The 21,785-nt window shown below is 32.6% G+C and overlaps 1 protein-coding gene across 1 annotated transcript in view; it reads left to right on the plus strand.

The window, feature by feature from the left end:
• Nucleotides 1-14,543: 14,543 nt before the first annotated feature.
• The window catches only part of LOC149419610 (spondin-2-like), a 572,700-nt gene continuing 565,458 nt past the window's right edge, over nt 14,544-21,785 (plus strand). Inside the window, exon 1 of the mRNA XM_089637182.1 lies at nt 14,544-15,871. Coding sequence (XP_089493308.1) covers nt 15,664-15,871 — 208 coding nt within the window. The 5' untranslated portion in view covers nt 14,544-15,663. The remainder of the gene's footprint in view (nt 15,872-21,785) is intronic.

Below are 21,785 nucleotides of genomic sequence, written 5' to 3' on the forward strand. Positions count from 1 at the left end.
TTAACAATAATTATTTATTAGCCGTTTTATTGGAAAATATTTTTATTTTAAACTTATTTGTCTTTTTATACATAAAAAATGATTGAACCGGATCTGCCCTGATGATGGACACTGCAACGCTGTCCGAAACGTCGGCCAAAGAAGGAGTTAGCGCAACACGGCATAACACCCCAAAAACAAACAACAAAAATGATTAGAGTGTTTGTTGATTTGCGTAATTTAAAAAAAATAATACTACATCGTAAATAGGCTGTTTTATAAAAACAGAGTAAAGTAGGTTAAGATATGTATTTTTTTCATCTTAAATTTGATTACAATTGAAAAAATCTGGAGGATGATTGACGATTTATTGAAAACTTCTATTTTACAAACAGTTTCAACTGTGTAAGACAGGACATGCATTGATCTAAAATTATATAAACAGTTTCAACTGTGTAAGACAGGACATGCATTGATCTAACATTATATAAACAGTTTCAACTGTGTAAGACAGGACATGCATTGATTTAACATTATATAAACAGTTTCAACTGTGTAAGAAAGGACATGCATTGATTTAACATTATATAAACAGTTTCAACTGTGTAAGACAGGACATGCATTTATCTAACATTATATAAACAGTTTCAACTGTGTAAGACAGGACATGCATTGATTTAACATTATATAAACAGTTTCAACGGTGTAAGACAGGACATGCATTGATCTAACATTATATAAACAGTTTCAACTGTGTAAGACAGAACATGCATTGATCTAACATTATATAAACAGTTTCAACTGTGTAAAACAGGACATGCATTGATCTAACATTATATAAACAGTTTCAACTGTGTAAGACAGGACATGCATTGATCTAACATTATATAAACAGTTTCAACTGTGTAAGACAGAACATGCATTGATCTAACATTATATAAACAGTTTCAACGGTGTAAGACAGGACATGCATTGATCTAACATTATATAAACAGTTTCAACTGTGTAAGACAGGACATGCATTGATCTAACATTATATAAACAGTTTCAACTGTGTAAGACAGAACATGCATTGATCTAACATTATATAAACAGTTTCAACTGTGTAAAACAGGACATGCATTGATCTAACATTATATAAACAGTTTCAACTGTGTAAGACAGGACATGCATTGATCTAACATTATATAAACAGTTTCAACTGTGTAAGACAGAACATGCATTGATCTAACATTATATAAACAGTTTCAACGGTGTAAGACAGGACATGCATTGATCTAACATTATATAAACAGTTTCAACTGTGTAAGACAGAACATGCATTGATCTAACATTATATAAACAGTTTCAACTGTGTAAGACAGGACATGCATTGATTTAACATTATATAAACAGTTTCAACTGTGTAAGACAGGACATGCATTGATCTAACATTATATAAACAGTTTCAACTGTGTAAGACAGGACATGCATTGATCTAACATTATATAAACAGTTTCAACTGTGTAAGACAAGACATGCATTGATCTAACATTATATAAACAGTTTGAACTGTGTAAGAGATGACATGCATCGATCTGTAATCCCTCCCGAAACCGGTAAAACAGTAAGTCTAAATAAATGAGTTTGAAACAAATCTATGTGTTTATATAAAAATATTATTAAGTGTGACTAATTGTTTATTATAACAAGAGTACAAAATAAGAACACAAAGGACTATGAAAGTAGTGACAGAGCAATGTGCAACTATATAGATATTTATAAACATAAAAATTAACATTTTTTGTAAAGCACGTTTGTATTTAGTTCACCTTTATTACGCCTGATCGATAGATACAGCTAAATTAATAAAGCAGTATAATGGAGTTTAACTTAGGAGTAGGAATATTCTTATTTTTGTACTATTTACTTGCTGATAATATGTCAAATGGATATGGTTATATGTATTTTTACTATTTCTTTTGTGAACCTGCAATCTTCAGAATATTATTTTTTTATGAACTATGTATGTAAAATAAATAAATAAAATTTTAATAATTAATTATTAAAAACAATATAAGCGATTCCTAAACGAAAATTTGAAACGGAAAAATCAGAAAAAGATATCAACTAAGTTAATGGGACCCTATTTACTTCGGTCATATTTAACTGTATCATACTTCCACTGAAAAGAACATTGCCTTAATTTTTGCACCGCACATTTTTATTCACTGCTAACTTTATGTATGATCTCAAGATTCAACCAGAATAAATTGTAATCTAGACAGTGTCTTAGATAAATATATCTTATTTTTATTTTAATGTGCGACATCTATTGACTTTTTCTCTAGTCTAGGATGAGTATTTTATTTGTGGAATAATTTAATAAGTATAACCTCACCATTGTAATATTTAATTATTGAAGACAATATTAGCGAAATAAACGTAACAGTTTGTCGTAAAGCACATTTGTAATGAATAAACCTTTATTACGCCCGATTGATCGATACAGCTAAATTAATACATCGGTTTAATGGAGTATGATAAGTGTTTAATAGTCATATAATAACTTAGTTAAATTAAATTTGTTTTCATAATCATTTACAGAACATGGAAAACTTAATATAAAGATAAAATCTGCATATGAATACAAATTATAGATCTATTATACATATTCTAACAGACTGAGTTTTAGTTTGGACGCTGAGTGGTGGCGGTAATCGTCAATTGAACTATAATTGGCAAATTTTAGTTTGGAAACTGAGTGGTGGCGGTAATCATCAATTGAACTTTACTTGGCGAGTTTTAATTTGGACACTGAATGGTGGCGGTAATCGTCAATTGAACTATAATTGGCAAATTTTAGTTTGGAACTTGAGTGGTGGCGGTAATCATCAATTGAACTTTACTTGGCGAGTTTTAATTTGGACACCGAATGGTGGCGGTAATCGTCAATTGAACTATGATTGGCGAATTTTAGTTTGGACACTGAATGGTGGCGGTAATCATCAATTGAACTCTAATTGGCGAATATTCTAAATAGTGATTTGGAGGAAAATATTGTGATTATGACAAGCCACAATCAAATGCCTTCTTCGATTATGTTAAAAAATAATGGTTAAAGCAAGTTAACAATCTTTTGTTTTTAAATTCGTTATTAGAAAATCATTCCATAAAAGCGTATTTAAAAAAAGTTCCAAACACAAATTTGATAAATGTAGTCTTACAAGATAAAAACCGTGTTTGCAGTGCGACCGCAATATGCACTTATTTGAGTGACTCTATGTTTCAAAACGTGAAGCAATTGAGTAAAAATAAAACGAACCAAAAAAAAATCAGTGAGGTTCAAATATTTGTACTTCGGATAGGAAGGGGTAGCTTGTTTAGATAAAATTTATCTGCTTTGAAATTGGAAAGGGTAGAATTTTGTGGGTTGCCTTCAGGAGGAAAGAAGCCATTATACTCCTGGAACTAAAAGTGGATTTTATTGGGCCCGCGAACACAAATGAAAAAAACGAATAAAGATATTCGCGCATAATGTTGGAGTTCCACATAACTAAAGGAAAGAAGAATTAATGGAAAAACTAAAACAATTATTGACACAATTCAACATGAAATAACGTACAAAGTTTTTGTCAAAGTCAAAATATAGACCAGAAAGATAACAAGAGTTGAAAAAGGAATGGCACCAAAATAACACCAATTAACACAAATTTAAAAAGACAACGCTCCATGCCTGACCAGTCAGTTGCTGAGTTAGTTGGAATCGCGTCTGGTTCCCACTCAGACGTCGCGCCGTGAGTTCATTTCCTTAGCTAGCTAAATCTTTCATCACGATACCATCAATATTTTCCGCTAACTGTGGTGGAGGTGGGAGATTTTCAATTTTTACCATATTATTATTCGTTACGAGGGAATGTTTGTCTTTCTTAATGTATTTTGTTTAAAGCCTGCTTTATGTTGTTGTTTCCCTCAAATTAAATTGGCTAACAGTGAAACAGATGCTGACATTGAACGCAATGATATTTATTTATAAAATAATAAATAACACGTTTTCTAAATACTTTTTAAATAAAATTATATACAACAGGACATTGAAAGAGAAAAATTATCAAAATGTGGAAATAAAAGATAAAATAAAATAGATATAAAAACAAGGAAGTTAAGATTAGTTTCAGAAATAGAATGTTAGTTACAAAATAGTAGATAATATGTAAACATAAATGTATAAATAACAAAATTAAAATCAAATTGCTTTAGTAAAAAGTATACATTTAATTAGTTTTGACACATTGTACGAAGTAAGCTGCAAGCTTCATAGCCGCAAAATAAATCGTCTGTACTTGGTACAGTTTTTAAAAGTATTCACATGAGGTAACTGCTTCACACATGATCAACTACTCATCAATTTATCGCATTGACTTGACACGTCTTGTTTTATGAAGGTGGATACACTCGTAAAGTGTCCCCCCGCCGAGGTCCTTACCACTTTCCGCCTCATTAGGCACTAGGAAGCTGCCAGCCAGTGTTTGCCAACTTTACAATCGACTTCAGCTGCTAGTGACCCTAACGTAAATCGTGGTCATTGAATTAGATCGTATATTTCATTACTACTGGGTAGACCTCTACACACTGCGAGTACTTCTTCGATTTTTTCCCCCATCTAGTCCCTGCTGCTCCTGCACGTACAAGTATCCTTGGGAATTAGAAATGTTTTCACTGTGTTTTGAAAATACTTTTTTGCCATTGTAACGTGTGGATTACTACCCAATCGTCACAAAACTGTAAATTCCTATTGAAGCTTTCCCAACTCTAGCTGGAGTTTGCCGAAGGCTTCCGAACGTCCGGTAGGGGATTCGAGCCCAGAGGCCACGATTATTGCTATTGTAACGTGTGGGTTACTAACTAATCGTCACAAAACTGCACATCCCTACTGAAGCTTTCAAACTCAATCCGGAGTGTGCCAAAGGCCTCCGGACGTCCAGCGGGGGCTTCGAGCCCGGAGGCCATGATTATTTAATTTGGATCCATAAAAGGAGGAAGTTCAGGTACTGGACAGTGGACGTGACTCTGGCAAGACGTGAATCAAGATACTATCTTAATATGAATTTTAATTGAATAAGGTATATAACATAGCGAATCTAGGAATCACGCAAGTGAAAAAATGGTTGGACTCAAATACACTTACACTAAACATATCGAAAACAAAATTCACAACGTACAGCATAACTAACACAGGACAGCCAAAAAACAATACAAACACCATAAAAATACACGAAGGCATAAACACCAACATCTGCGATTGCCCCCCTCTAGAAAAAACAGAACAAATAAAGTATCTAGGAATCGTAATTGACCATAATCTTAGATGGACACATCACATCAAACAAATCACAAATAGACTCCTCAGAACAATACAAAATTTTCCTAAATATAAGAAACATATATAAAATAAAACAGTTGAAAACAATATATTTTGCACTATGCCAATCAATAATAGAATATGGAATAATTGCTTGGGGAGGAGCAACAAACGCAGCTATCGCTCAAATAGAAATCGCACAGAAAACGATATTAAAGTTAATACTCAAAAAACATAAACTAACCGACACAGACCAAATATTTAAAAGCTGTGACGTACTTGATATACGCCAATTATATGTTAAAACACTACTAAACTACATTTTCGACCAAAAAAACAAACCTCAACAAACACAAAATATCATTAATAGACCGGTCAGACAAGCGTACAAAGAAAACATAAAAACTCCGACGGTAAACACTACCTTTGGACAAAGACACCATAAATACCACGCTATTAAAGCATTCAACAGTCTTCCACTTGAAACAAAAATTAAGTAAAATAAAAATAGATTCAAACACAAAATAAAAAAATGGATTAAAGAACAAAAAGACAATATTACCAAAATTCTATAACATAAAAAATAAAACATATACACGCAACACAAACAAATATATAAAACACGCACAAACACATAAATCATCATAAATGCCGATTCCCATTCTCTTTTAATGTTTTTCTTTTAGTGTGATAGTTATATTTTAATTTTTAGTCTTTATTTTTAGTTTAAATTTATCTTTATTTTAATTTTGTTTTTTTTTTTAAATGTATAAATTCTTATATTATAAAATGGGGGCCTCAGCACGGGTAAACAACCCAGTGAGGCCAACATTACTGAATTAGAATATGAAATATTGTAAAATAATGTATTAATAATAATAATAATAAAAAATTCGCCACAATCATACATCAATCCACTATCACTGATCACTAATAATAATGATTGGATTATTTATATAGCGCCGTTTTCGTGAGAAAATCACCTCAAGGGCGCTTAACAACTTAATTTATGCAATCTCTTGACATCCATGCACAGGAAAATCGACCATCGACTCAAAATTTAACGGGGAATAGACATGTTATAGACTACAACGAACTAAAAAATTCACTATAAACTGAAACCTGGGAATTAATTTATAAAGCTGAAGACCTTGAAGATGCTTGGAAATTATTTATTAAACTATTGCAATTAAAAATACATAACCACACCTCAATAAAAACTTACACATATTCACACAATAAAATTATCAAAAAAGCATGGATCACACCTGGCCTACTAAAATGTATAAAAAAAGAGACAAGATCCATCAGCAAGTAAAAAACTATCCATACGACCTTTCCCTAACACTATTTTACAAAAAATATAGAAACATCTGCTCCAATCTTACTAAATCGGCGAAACAAAATTACTATAGATCTAAAATACATCAATCCAATAATAATCCAAAACTCATCTGGCAAATAATTAAAAAAATCACCTACACAAATCAAAAAAAAGTAAACCCATTGGAAGAAATCAACACAGAGAACGGTACACTCTCGTTCAACAAAAACGTACATAAACTAATTAACTACGCAAACAACTTTTTTGCAAACATAGGCTCGAACTTAGCGAATAAAATAACCAAGCCGAAAATAAACAAACACCCAAATCCACAAAGGTTTAAATTTGCTCTAAAACAAATCACTAAACAAGAACTAATACTAATATTTTCTAAATTCAAACCAACATCTTCATCTGGTAGTGATGAAATCACAATGAAAACATTAAAATTTATACAAGATGAAATTACCGAACCGATACTCTTTCTAATAAACAAATCTATTACGGAAAGCAGATTTCCATCCCAACTCAAAATAGGGACCATTACACCAATCTTTAAATCGGAAAATCGTACAGATATTATTAACTACAGATCAATCACAATTCTGAACACATTATCTAAAATCTTATAAATAACAGTTAAAACTCAACTCGTCGATTACCTAGAATCAAATAAACTGTTATCACCAAACAATGTGGTTTCAGAAAAAATCTAGGAACATCCAACGCCATAGCCTTAGTAATTGAATATATCAAAAATTCTCTACATTCACATACAAATGCATCGGAGTGTTTCTCGACCTTTCTAAAGCCTTCGACATAATAAATCACTCACATCTTTTTTTTAAACTAGAGAACATAGGAATCACTGATAATTAACTGATATTCTTTAAAAGCTACATGGGAAAAGCAAACTGTGAAACTTAACAACATAACCTGTGAGAGTATTGATGTCAAATTCGGGATGCCTCAAGGAAGTATTCTGGGTCCGATTCTGTTCCTTATTTAAAATAATGACCTATGCCACATAGAATGTGACGAAGAAATCATCAGTTTTGCGGATGATACTGTTCTCCTTATAAATGGAAATAACTGGACAGAAACATTTAAGAAAGCAGAAGACACACTAAACAGGATTAAAAATGGCTAGACTACCATTCATTTACACTAAATGCTAATAAAACCAAATTCATCACATTCAAAATTAAAAAAAATAAAAAAAATATAAAAAATATTATCGGATGGGGCAGTAAAAATATACTAAATCCACTAATTAAAACTCAAAATGCCATAATGAAAATTATACTGAAAGTTCCTGTAAGAACTAGCACTGACGAAATCTTCACCAATCTTAACATCATGTCAATTAAACAACTATATTCTAAAACTGTACTCATTTACATTCATAAGTACAAAACCCAAGAAATAACCACAAACACGTACAATAGAAACACTAGATCTCATGGTCAAAAACTTATCCAACAAATAACTACTAATACAACTTTTGGGTAAAAAAGCTTCTTATATTATAGTATTAAACTCTACAATAAAATACCACTCTCACTCAAAAACCTCAACATTATAACATTTAAATCTCAAATAAAAAGCTGGATACTTAATATAGGGAGATCTGAAAAACAAAATATACTGATATCAAACACAGACTAAAACCGAATCTACTAAACTGAACTATACAAAAAAACACTATCTTACTTATTTGCAAATTATTTAAAAAAAAATTATACTACATGATACATGTTTTTAATGAAATTCATATGTAACTTTGTTGGAATATTAATTTCTTATCATTAAATTATAATATGTAAATGAAATCCTCAGCACGGGAGATATCATTATCTTTATATGTTACTAAGAAAAAAAGACAATAAATTTATACAAACTTCCGATTTTATGTCCGGGTTAAATCTTCCCAATAGGAAAAACTAAACCCTTCCACACACTTTTCCACAAATGATTATCTAGTCAATCAACGTTATACAAGTGCATTATATAAGTAAAATAAATACAAAACAATACAAGAATAACACGTCAACTCACCAGAGATCAAATGTGAAAATAATTCACCGACTTTCATATCCGAGGGTTTGGCTCGGTAGAACTCCTAACAGGGCCTATAAATCCTACTGATCCCTCAACATAAATATTAAAAAAATCTTTCGTTATCCTACATGTATTTAACTATTATTATTAACTATTATTCTACATTTATTTATTTATATATTGCTATTTTCAAAGAGTGGCTGGACAGAATAACGCTAACAAATATATTGGTATTGTCAAAGAGTGGTAGACAGAATAAAGCTAATAATATATTGCTATTGTCAAAGAGTGGCTTATGAATATAGCTAGCTAATATATTGCTATTTTCAAAGAGTGGCTGGACAGAATATATAATATAATATCAAATATAATGCTATTATCAAAGAGTGGCTAGACAGAATAAAGATAATAATATATTGCTATTGTCAAAGAGTGGCTAATGAATATAGATAGCAAATATATTGCTATTTTCAAAAAGTGGCTGGACAGAATAACGCTAGCGAATATATTGATTGCTATTATCAAAAAGTGGCTAGACAGAAAAAAACTAACTTTAAATTACGGTAAAACTCTGTTATTTCCTTTAGTCTTCAACACTGAAAATTCAGCTCATAAAAACTAATATTAATCTGAAGTTAAAAGTTATTAATTTGAAGAGATTAAACCAGAAAAAAATAGACGGGTTTTTTCACAGAATTCATATTCTGTGATTTTCACGGAACTGCGCTAGTAATTTATATCTTCAGTGCCCGTAACTGTGAAAGTGTTAAGTGTAAACCTTCGTAAGTTTAGCTGACCCGTTCCTTCAGAGTTAAATATATTCCGGTCAGGCCAAGGGTCCGAGGATTGATTCCGCTGCTCCTGTTCTATTGGCCCCGGGGGACCGGAGCCCTAAGGGGGGTATGAGTGGCCTTCCCTCCTTAACCTTATCTTTATCACCGCCACCCCCGCTGATGGAAATCCTTTCCGGGTCTAATTTTTTCGAATATTTTAATTAATAAATTAGTTTGCAAAAGTAAAAGTTTTTTTTGTAGAAAGATTAAAATTACGGTAATTTGTACTCTAGGCGCTTTATATTAAAATACATAATTCCCGTAAGTATTACACTGGGTCCATGCGGACCCTAAATTCTTTTCTCACCATTGTACAATGTGCATGCCATCCTTCTACTGTACTCTTAGTGCCATTGGAAATGGACGCCAATTATCTTGGTTTTAAAGATTTTTTAAAGTCGGGTCCGTATGAACCCAGTGTAGTATTATTAGTGTGGTATGAATTACAAGGGTAAGTTGTTTTCGTATTTCTCAAATCTAAGTAAGTTTATTATATTATTGATAAGTATTGTGCACAGTTATTATCATTAATGAAAGATATACATTTTGAGGTAATTTGTAATAGGCCAGTAACAGCTCTATATAAAATCGTACCTATACCTGATGGCACAGGCTGAAAACATCGAAGAATATAAACCTTCCAAAAATTTTCTTAAGAAAATTTTTCAAAAATATTGATAGCAAACAACGCAAAAGATGTGCATCTTGCAGATCTTATAAAAGAAAAACTCTAGCGATACTTATAAATATGCAGGTCGTATGTTCGTGCAAAAAGTATTTCATCAGATGTGGGCAGAGTCCGAAAAGGATTCTACAGGCTTTTAGTTTATTTTCAACACCGGACACATCTTCAACCTTCACAACAAAAGAAACACAGTTGCTGGGTCACATCACCAACAATAAATTGATGTACTCAAAATTTGAATTTGCGACGCCTGGGTTGGAATCTGTAGCATTTGTCCACTTGGCTACTAGCCGGTTAAATTGATAATAGGTGGAGGGATTATAAAACCAGCTTCTGACAGTACATTTCAGGCAGTATTTACACCAGTGTTAACTATAATCATTAATGGAAGTTGCTTTGATATTGATTTTTGGATCTATGTTTGTATACAGTTCAAATAAAATAATATGATAATGTCAATAAATTATTAGAGTAATGGAAAATTTCAACAATCCCGTCTTAAAATACCAACTTTATGATAGTAATTGAATGATTTGTATGGTTCCATTTTTATGAAAAATCACCTCAAAGGTGCTGTGTAAAATATATTTGGTAAAATTAACATAGGTTACAACCAAAATTTATTTCCGGAGATTTATTTCGGTATTTATGTATTAATAACTTAATAACATGCACATTTACGAGTGTGTATACGGTTAAAGATTTTAAATTTTAAAATAGGTACATAGGTACGTAAATTTTAAAATAGGTTTTCACTATCTTGAAGTGTTAACTTGAAATAACAAAACTCTGTTGGTATAGGTACGAAGCTAACATAGAAGGATGTAGTTATTGCTGTGAGACTTTAATTCGGGATGCGGGTTTGGTTAACGCCGCACCTGGAACCATTAATCGATAACCAACACCTTTGCCATAGGTCACCCCGAGTGATTCGCTACGTTTGGTGACTTAGCAGGGGTGCCCGGGCGCCACCAGCTGCATGGCCCGCCATATCGAGAGAGGATGATTTGGTGAGAACCTTTCTTCAAACTTCTCCATCTGGTCTCTCGACCCATGACCATCGAGGGATATATGTATCCGTCACTCTTGGATAAGTTTTTCCTTCCCAGAACTTACTTTCCTTAAAAAATCCTCCACACAGCTTCCCCCAAAGATAACATAATCTCTGAAGGAAATTATTTTCTTCGGGGCCTCTTGTGTTGGGTTAATGAAAAAAAATAAGTTAAAAGATTTCATACATGTACAGGATGCTAAATATAAAATGAGATTTTGGTCTCCGGTGACATTTTTGCAATGCTGGTTACAGAAATGTAATGCAACGTTAAATATTGCACTCGGTCCCATTTAATTTTCAGTTCAATTCCTTTTATAATGTTAAAACACAAGGACGCTTCGGTCACAAACTATTTATTGCAGAGTTAGAAAATTTGAAGAGAAATAATGGTAAGGGAAAATAAAAGAACATTTTTTTTATTTAGGTACAATATGTTACTTTTTATTTTTTTTTATTTTTATTTTTTTATTTTTTATATATACAATAATATTATTATTGGGTTTATAAAAACAGTTTATTTTTAAACAAGTTCTGCTGTGTAATTATTATTACGCGTGACAGCTGTTTCGCCCTCTGAAGGCATTATCAAACCTTCAGAGGGCGAAACAGCTGTCACGCGTAATAATAATTACACAGCAGAACTTGTTTAAAAATAAACTGTTTTTATAAACCCAATAATAATATTATTGTATATATAAAAAATAAAAAAATAAAATGGAGTTCTACAAATTAAACTTAATAACAATAAATAAATACAATATGTTACATTTCTTAGTACAATTTAGTAATTTTGGCCTCACTGGGTGACTTACCCGTGCTGAGGCCTCCATTTTAAAATACAAAAAATATTCGTAATACATTTAAGGAAAATATATAAAATGTTGATGAAGAAAAAAAAATAATATTAAGATAAATTTAAACTAAAAATATAGTTTTAAAATTAAAGTTAAAAAAAATTGAAATGAAATTAAGCAAAAAATAGGTATATTTATATTATATTATGTTGTGTGTTTGTGAGTGATGTGTGTTTTATATTGGTTTGGTGTGTTACGTGCAGGTTTTATTATTTTATGTTATAAAATTATGGTAATATTGTCTTTTTTGTTCTTCAATCCATTTTGTAATTTTGTGTCTGAATTTATTTTTGTTTCCCTCTATTTTATTTTCAAGTGTGTTAGTCTGTTGAAAACTTTTATATTGCGTCTTTATTATCATGGTAACACAGGAATCTACTATATTGACAAGTAAATAAATTGGTTGCTATGGTAAAATTAAATTTTTTTGACAATATACATATCTTTACAATTTAACATACTCCCGCCGAAAGCGGGTCTGACTACAAAGGCAGATAACCCTCTAAAAACCACAATATACGAGTATATTGAACAGGTTGTTATTCAATTATAAGCGTAAACAAGACATAAGGAAATAAATTAATGCCTGCACCAAGTCAATAATACTAATAATTAGATAACTATTCTAAGTTGTCATGTCACATCACGTCTTTGTCTGAAGGTAGTAGCTAAAGGTAGTAAGCTGGTTCAAAACGTAAATCTTCTGTGATTGGTCCTGGCGAAGTTCCAGCCTGCATAGATAATAATAAGTCTTAGCTAGAATAAATTTATTCGCAATATTTTAAAATGCTTTGAAATCTGAAGGCTTTAGTGATTCTAGTTATACTTCCAACGTTGACAAGCTCAATAACATTTAACAGTTTAAATTTAAATTTAAACTTGACAAGTTTATATTAAATTTTAATCTTCTTATTATAATTCATATCTTTTCACCAATTAAAATAACTGATAAACTTTTGTTTAAATTTGTGTATATAGAAAGTTACTGCTGTATTTGTAAATATTTGTAAATAGTATTACTTTAAGTATAGTTTTTAACATTTATGTATTAGGCGGTATTTATTTTTTAAAGCTTTTTTTATTATAAGTGTATTTGGGTTATGGAACACTTGTTATGTTGATGAATTTAACATAATTCTTGAGTTGGCTTTAAAAATCGTTTTTAGTCATCTTGAGATTACATTGACAAAACCCACATATTAACGTAAAATCCATATTTATTAAGTAGGGGGTAATGACAACAAATCCATAATTATTAAGTTGGGTATATTGACCTCACGCCCATATTTTTTATGTTGGGTAAAATGAACTCAAATCCACAATTATTAAGTTGGGTATATTGACCTAAACTATGATTATTAAGTTGGCTATATTGACCTAAACTATGATTATTAAGATGGGTATATTGAACTAAACTATGATTATTAAGTTGGGTATATTGACCTAAACTATGATTGTTAAGTTGGGTATATTGAACTAAACTATGATTATTAAGTTGGGAATATTGAACTAAACTATGATTATTAAGTTGGGTATATTGAACTAAACTATGATTATTAAGTTGGGTATATTGAACTAAACTATGATTATTAAGTTGGGTATATTGACCTCAAAGCCGTACCCCTGGGCTACGGAGGCCGTCAAATTATTGTTTTTGTTTTTTTTGGTTTATCAAACGTAATTTTGTTTGTTACCAATAAATAGTAGTAATAAATATACTCATAAAATTGACGACCTAAAGTAAGGATCTAGCTGGAAACAGTATGAAATATAACTTAAGTAGGTATTCTTGTTAGCACCAATTGTAATATTTAATAATGAATCCATTAAAAGCTCGTATGGAGCGAAAGCTGGTTTTTATTATTGTTTGTCTGATGTTTGCTCTCAGTCCGGTCGCCTGTCTGTCTGCTCCGAGTTGTTCTGTCTTCTCCTCGGGACCCCACCTTTCCACTTACTCTGCCTTACTGGTCCAGACCCAGACTCCCTTCCTTCCCTCGACACCTTTCGCGTGTGTTTTCTCCTCTCGTTTCTCCCCGTCTAATGCTCCTCTGAATCTCGATCAATCAAGCGGGACGGGAAGCTCTTCACAGAAAAGTATTAATAGAAAAGTTCTAAAACTCCAATGAGCCGCGAATTATTGCAATACTTTTAATTGACATTTTTTACTTTAAAGCCGCTTAACTGATAATAATTTTCCTTTGATGCTGCGCAGATCAGGCTTCATTGGACACAATATAAACAGGCACGAGGCACCAGGTAGCGAATACAAACAACAAACAAATTTTATTTGACAGAAATCGGTATGAATTAGGGAGCTTTTTGCTTGGTGGTTTGAGTTTAGTCGGCGCTCCCCCTTTAGGCGTAGCGGCGTGGACGGGGCTGCGAATCCACGTTAAACCTCAGTTTGCTCGGAGGAGGTGTAGTGAGTAGACGCGTTGCTTGACTTGTCGATTTCTCCGGTTTTTTACGCGATCGCTGGCAAATCTCCGCGATTTATTTCTGTCTGCCTCAGATAAAGCAGATATCTGTCCGGAAGTCGCATCCGGCGCAACATCCTCCCCCCCAACGCTTGAATGCCGGTTCCTGAGCGGCTCCGTGTTTATATCGTTTGAAAAATAAACAGAGTGCAAAAAAGTATCAGCCGCACATACGGGAGGTGAACCTTTCCCGGTTTGTGAACTACATCCAATACACAGTACAGATAGCAGTGCCGGTGATTCAGCGGATCGCTTTTCCCGCAGATACAAACAGTGCCAATTTATTTGCAGAAACTATCAAATGTTTTGAATGAAACCACTCGTAAAATAAATTCATGAAAGTCTAGACAATTAAAGTAAGGAATATTCCCTGTGATCTATAACTATAACTGTCTAGTGTGACTATTACTATTTCCACCGGCCGACCCAGTTGGAAGTCGGTTGGAGCCGCGTGATCTATTTCCATCCAGTGGTACACAGATGCCTCACTTCCCCGTGAAGACTCCTCGGTGTAATGGACTTCTCTTCAGACTTGGCTCTGCTCCAGCTGTAGCATGAGGGAGATGTTATTATAACAACTGCTCCGTTGCTCTGCTCGAGTTCTGTTCCCACATCCGTCATGCTCCAGTGATATGCATTAATGGGTGCAATGATCTGGAACATTAACAAAACGAAACAATTCTGAATGCAACATTGTACTAGTGCATATCAAAAGTTTTAAATATCTTTTTAATTCTTTAATTAAACCTAACTTGTTATCTTGGTTGATCAACGTTGGTTAATACGAATAAAATTTATTTAAAAAATCATAACAATTTTGATTGCACTCATTTAAAGTGTATCTCAGAAAGTTTAAAAAAAAACAAACTTTAATCTGTTTTTTATTATATATACGAGTATATTGGTTTGACAGTAGTTTCTGATTCTGTAGCAGTAGTTTTCCCGTTGTCTGGATTTGCCCTAGCAGGTACAGTGCCAGCGTTGCGCGTATTCAGATCTGATAGTCAGTCAGTTAAGTGGATTCGTGTTGAGTGAGTGTTTGTTGATGAGCAGCGATGGTCTCGCTGAGCGTGGTGGTCGTGCTGGGAGTGGTGCTGAGCGTGGGGGCCCTGGTGTCGCCCCCAGCCCCGGGCTCCGGGGAGACATGCCAGCCGGAGAAGATGACGGTCTATAAGATGATCCTGCATACCTTCTGGACCAGGGACAAGTTCCCCAAACACTATCCTGACTGGAGACCACCAGCACAATGGTCGCAAGTTTATGGTGAGATTTTAAAATTTATTTAACATTCGTATTCATGTTTTAATGCCCGGTTTCGCCAAGGATTTGGATTGAAAAACTTTGAGTGATGTTTACAAAGTTATTGTTTAATTTTAAAAGAAAAACTTTGAGTTACGTTAAATGTGGTTATTGTTGTTATTAAAATGCAAAATTATTTATTGAGAAAAATGCAAGTTTTTACAGAAGTAAATAGCACAATATGCACCCAATGTTGCATTTATTACTGCGTCATTTTAGATCATATTTTTATGAAGAACATTAATAAATTTTTTAGTTATATTTCACATCCTGATGAAGCGCGACTGCAGCAAAACCGGTAGATGTAATAATAAAAAAGTCGTGGTTAATAAACAAAGTGTTTTATTAGATTTAATATATAATGTCTAACCACAGTAAATTTATTTTATGTTAGAACACACTCAAATGTTGATGGAATTCATTTTCAATATGTGCAGTTAAATGGATATTTCAAAGCTCCGAAGTGTCTGGTGTGAATGTCGTTGTCTTTTGACCTGCAACTCCAGAAGAGGCCCATTTTTAATGACTTAACCCTTTGGAAGGTTTATATGTATCAGGATGAACCAAACAGTTTTTGTGCTTTACCGATTTGACATAAATTTAATGAAAAAATACGATAGGCTTAAAAAAGTAAACCTTTCTCTATTATTATTGATACTTTTTTTAAAGATCACACTTAATTTTTTAATTTTTAAAATACAATTTTGAACGTATTTTAAACATCAAACATACATTTGAGAATCTGTCCCTTTTTGGTTAGCCTAATTATTTTGATGTGAATTTATTGCGAACCCTTAAAACAACAAACCGCACACATAAATCTATTCGTTTTTTTTTTAAAATCGGTTTACCTTTCGAAGACCAACCATTTTATTTCATTTTTCATACTATTCAATTGATTTTAACATTTGGGTATACTGTTTTGTAAAATAAGTGAAACATTTTTTTTAAAATTGTATCACGCTAATTTAGCTCGTGTGTCTGTCTGTACCTCTAATTCGATGCGCTGTAGAACTCTGATTAACTTTGAATTTAAACTTCATTTACAAGATAGGAAATGATTGTGTGCAAAATTAATACAAACGATGCAGTAGGCCAAAATTATTTTATTTACATTTTTTTTTAAATTCTTATATAATATTCTGGGATTTTTCATGGGAATACGCGAGTTAGAAATTAAAATCTCAGTAAAATTTACAACAGCTACTATTTTCATTGTTGAAAAATATTCAAGATTTATTAAAAAAGCAAGCAGAGAAATGATTTTATCAGAAAACGATAAAATGGTTTCTGTACATACTCGTATGTAGTTATTACTAATTACTCCAAACAGGAAACACTATAACCTCGCCCTCGATAAATTATCGAAACTTTCAGTCAATATCTGCAAACATTAAATTAAATTGACTGTTTTTTCCTTATACATACAATAAAAGTTTTGTTTTACATAACACGCAATGAGCATAGAAACCAGCAAATTTTATTAATGTATTTTAATATCGCATTATTTAATCACGTGTTTAATCAGTGACTCCTTCCAGTAGTAAATATCCCTGTACACGAATATTTGCAAAATTTAATATTTATTTACGAAATTCTGCTCGCTGTACAAGACTCCATTGATAAATAATGTAAGTTTAGCGCGTGGGAGCAAACACCGTGAATATTAATTTATGGGGACAGATCAAGGCGCTGCGTATTGCCTAGTGCCTTGTGGTTAGCGAAAGAGGCAGATTGAATTCCATAGGTGAGGCCTACTAACTGCTGTACAGATAACAGAATACCTTAAGAAGAATAATCAAAACTACAGAATTAATACTTTATAGTTTTAGCCTATTTAGCTCCCGCTGTATCTCCATTACTGGCATATATCGCTATCCCATTTGAATAATACGTAATGATGAAACTCACTTTTGAATTGGAAATTTTAGGCCCGATCTGCCAAACTTGGCATTTGTCGTGTTCTTCTTTATACTGTGTATGTATATCTATTCACCGATGGAAACCGTGTGCGTGTGTTTGTCCTGTAATGTGTTATTCCCGGTTGGGGCGAGGCACCTCGATACTGAAGGTACCGCGTCTCCCACGTTGACAGAAGCTCGCGACTCACTCATCCGTCATTTATTTCCATCCTCCCTTAAAAGGCCATCTGTCACTGTCCGCACTACACTTTTTATCTGCCGCGAATCGATCGATTGGGCCTACACAGGACCGGATCATTATGGGCAAAACTGACTGACTATCAAAACAATACCCATTTTATACGCAAATGGTTACATAAAATCTTTCAGAGCTATTTTAGGTACACATATCTATTAATATTACAATTCATTTATAGTCACAACGTACGAGTTACTGGTAGAGTTTTGTAACACTTTACTACGGTTGTTGAGAAAAGGAAGCAAATATTCTATTTCAGTTGAAATCAGACGAGTGACACGATAAAACTTACTTTTTCGATGTGGGAAAGATTTCTAGACCCATTTGTTCCAGGAGGTCTAGCACAGTGAATTCGATAGCTTTACAATATCGGCTACCAAACCACCGATGATTGTATACAGATTTCCCGAGATATCTACCCAGACCAATATTGATTCTAAAAATTGACACGCGCTAGCAACACGGATACGTTAAAGTTAAAAAAAATACTAATAAATTGACAGTCTCGAATCAAAATATTTACTTTAATATACACTGGCAGTCCACATGTACTTTTTCACACTAAAAAGAGAGTTAATTAGTTCATTTGAAAAGGAATCAATTGATCACATCTTAGATGAATGAAGTCAGTCCATGGGACATGTACACGATATCTTTCTGTTCACCCCCATTCATTAATAAGCCAGTTATTTTGCACGAAGAAACGACACTGTCCAAGTGCATATTGTCAGCGTATTTGATAGCGGCTTTTGTCTACCGACTGTCTGACTGTTATCTGATCATAGAGAAGGTGGCTCTCATTAATATCGTATAGGGCTTTATCTATCGTCCGTGGTATACCTTCAGTACATGAGAGAATATTTTGAACATTTCTTTAAAAAGTTTGTTTTGTTTTTACGCCGTATCGATTATTCCGATCCTGTCCCGCGGTCCACAATGATTGATTTGTCTTCCACATTCCCCTAATGTGATGCCAGTTTATCACCGATAATAGAGAATAAGCGGTAATGATAAACGATGCGTCTTTGCCACCATAAATCCTCTCGCCAGAATAATAACAACCATAATTGACGTCCGAAATATTTCCTGGAATCCAATCATGGAAATCAATCACTTAAATTCATTGTTGGACGCAACTACGCATGAAGTTATTTAGTTGTCGAGTCTTTTTTATAACTTCCAAGTTCATCCCAATGACAAATAATAGCAGCGTACGTTATCAAACAAACGGACGTTTTAAGTAATGAGTAATGAGTAATGAGTTTTATCTCAACTCATTGGGAATAATGTGTTACTTACCATGTTTTTTGTAATACATTATAAATAAATAAATAAAAAAAATCAGTGATAAAAAAACTGAGTTAATTATTAATGAAGACCACCTCTGTAACAGAATTTAAACAACAACGATTGTAAATAGGTACCTCATACAAATCCCAATTGCTTCCAAATGTCTGAAGTCAGTGAGGCTATGGCATCCCCAATTGGGGTATGTTATGAGGCTGAAGGTAGTGTGTGGAGGAAGAAGATGAGAAAGAAGAAGGTGGGGAAATTCCGGGCTAATATAATAATAATAATATTTTATTCCAGGATGTGGGGAGGTTAGTGCAATCCCACACGTCCCATATAGATATACATTTTTTTGTACAATAGATATAATAAATTATCAAATAAGGAAAACTATGCAGGGTGTGGTCTTGAGTGCGCTTGGGCCCAGCGCTCACTCAGGAGTGGCGCTTGGTGCTGGTAGGCTGCGGTCACCAACGTGTTGGCGGAGGCCATTAGCCGCATCCTGGCTCCAGTGACCCGGTGCCTCATCAAATATGGTCATCAAACATGGCTAAAGACATTTAAAGCAATGTTTCGATCCTGATAGTGGTCTTTTACTAGAACGATAATGAAAATATCCAACACTCTCGAATATGCCGCAAATATCTTACATCTTATATTAAACTTAATATATTGCGAAATAGCACAAATTAATTTATGCCCGCGACCTCCGGATTCGTAGCCAAGGATCGTCACCATTCAACGAAAGAGGACGTGTATTTGCTGATTTGAACAGTTTTGCCTTTACAAAATGCGACAGACATCGCATCTCTAATTTATATTTTCCAGGCTTCTAATATATAATATACATTAATTTTTCGAAGAAAATTTCTTCTGAAAGCTTATCACTTTGTGATGTCATTATTTATAAGAATAACAATGTTGAAATTTTTTAATTACCTTTGGTATTATTAGAATATGTTATTATATTAAAGTCGTTATTACCCGAATTCGTTTGAATATACAAACTATTTTTTTTAGATTTTATGATTTAATTGTTAATTAATTGTATTTCTTGTCTGACTTTTTGACAGTTATAATTTTTTACTATTTAAAATTTTCACATCTTAATGTGAATGAAGAACCTAGCTAACTTCAAAAACTGAAAAATTCTCACTGCACCATATCAGAGTTTTTATTCATATCAGATTTGGAATCATACTGTATTATTATTCTGAGAGTCTCATTTTTATCAAGAGTGGTATTTTGATATTTCCCCGGTCTCCCAGCCCCTTGCAGTTGAAATACGAGTACATTTTACCCCCAAAATGTTGAAGACATCGAAAAAACTTTTGTTCGGTTGAAAAAATGTGAGGAAAATATTTTTTCTTAATTGACCAAGAAATGTTTTGGAATATGCTTATTAAAAGGGGAAACTCGGGAAGGGAGAAAAGTACCGAGAGGGTGGGAGGGTGAAAACCCCCCATTAATTAAGTGAAATATATTTAACTGAAAGTAAACACACCTGTAAGGTAAAACCAAGTCTGTAGAATGTAGAAATACAATGTTAAGTACATAAGTCCACTTTTAGTCACAGGAAACAGAAAAAATCAGAAGTTAGATTTTTTATTTATAGGTTGAGATGAATTTAATCTGTAGCTATTTGAATTTGTTTTTAAACTAGATATATGTTGTTTATATATATAACACGATCCAATTTCGTTATGTTGCGATTAAAATTTAAGTTAGGAATTTTGCTTTTTGAATATATTATAAAGCATTTTTCAATTTTAAAATATTTAACTTCTTCAATAGTTATTGTAAATCAGCGTTGTGGAGCTATTTTAATTATCCGATAATTAATTACTTTCTTTTAGCTATTATTTAATAATTGACATTAACAAGTTACAGAACCAATGATTCTTACATCAAGATACAAAGCACGTTCGAAATTAACGCATTGTACACAACATTTGCAAACAAGCAAAAAAAAAATATGACTATAAGTAGTGGAAGCAGATAATTACAAAGGCGTTAATTACCCAGTATTATCACATAAAATAAATTAAATTACTACAAATTAAACATAGCACTTTTTCTGTAACAAAATGTATCTATTTATTTTTTTAATTATGATTTTATGTAAGTAATGATAAATTTCAATATTATACTTTTTATCCTTGTGAGGGAACCATTGGTTCTGAATCAACATATTTCAATCAACATTTCAGAACCAATGGTTCCTTCACCAAGATACAAAGTATAATGTCGAAATGACAAATTTTACTATTATACTTTGTATCTTGGTGAAGGAACCATTGGTTCTGTAACATGTTGATTTTAGGATAAATCTCATTACATATGTTTAGTATTGTGTACAGAGAATAAATACGTGGGTTACTTATATTAAATTGCTCACAACCATTCAAATATCATCATAAAATAATGA

The sequence above is a fragment of the Hesperophylax consimilis genome, chromosome 11 (assembly GCF_061612785.1).
Source record: "Hesperophylax consimilis isolate HC1 chromosome 11, BYU_Hcon_1.0, whole genome shotgun sequence".
NCBI lineage: Eukaryota > Metazoa > Arthropoda > Insecta > Trichoptera > Limnephilidae > Hesperophylax > Hesperophylax consimilis.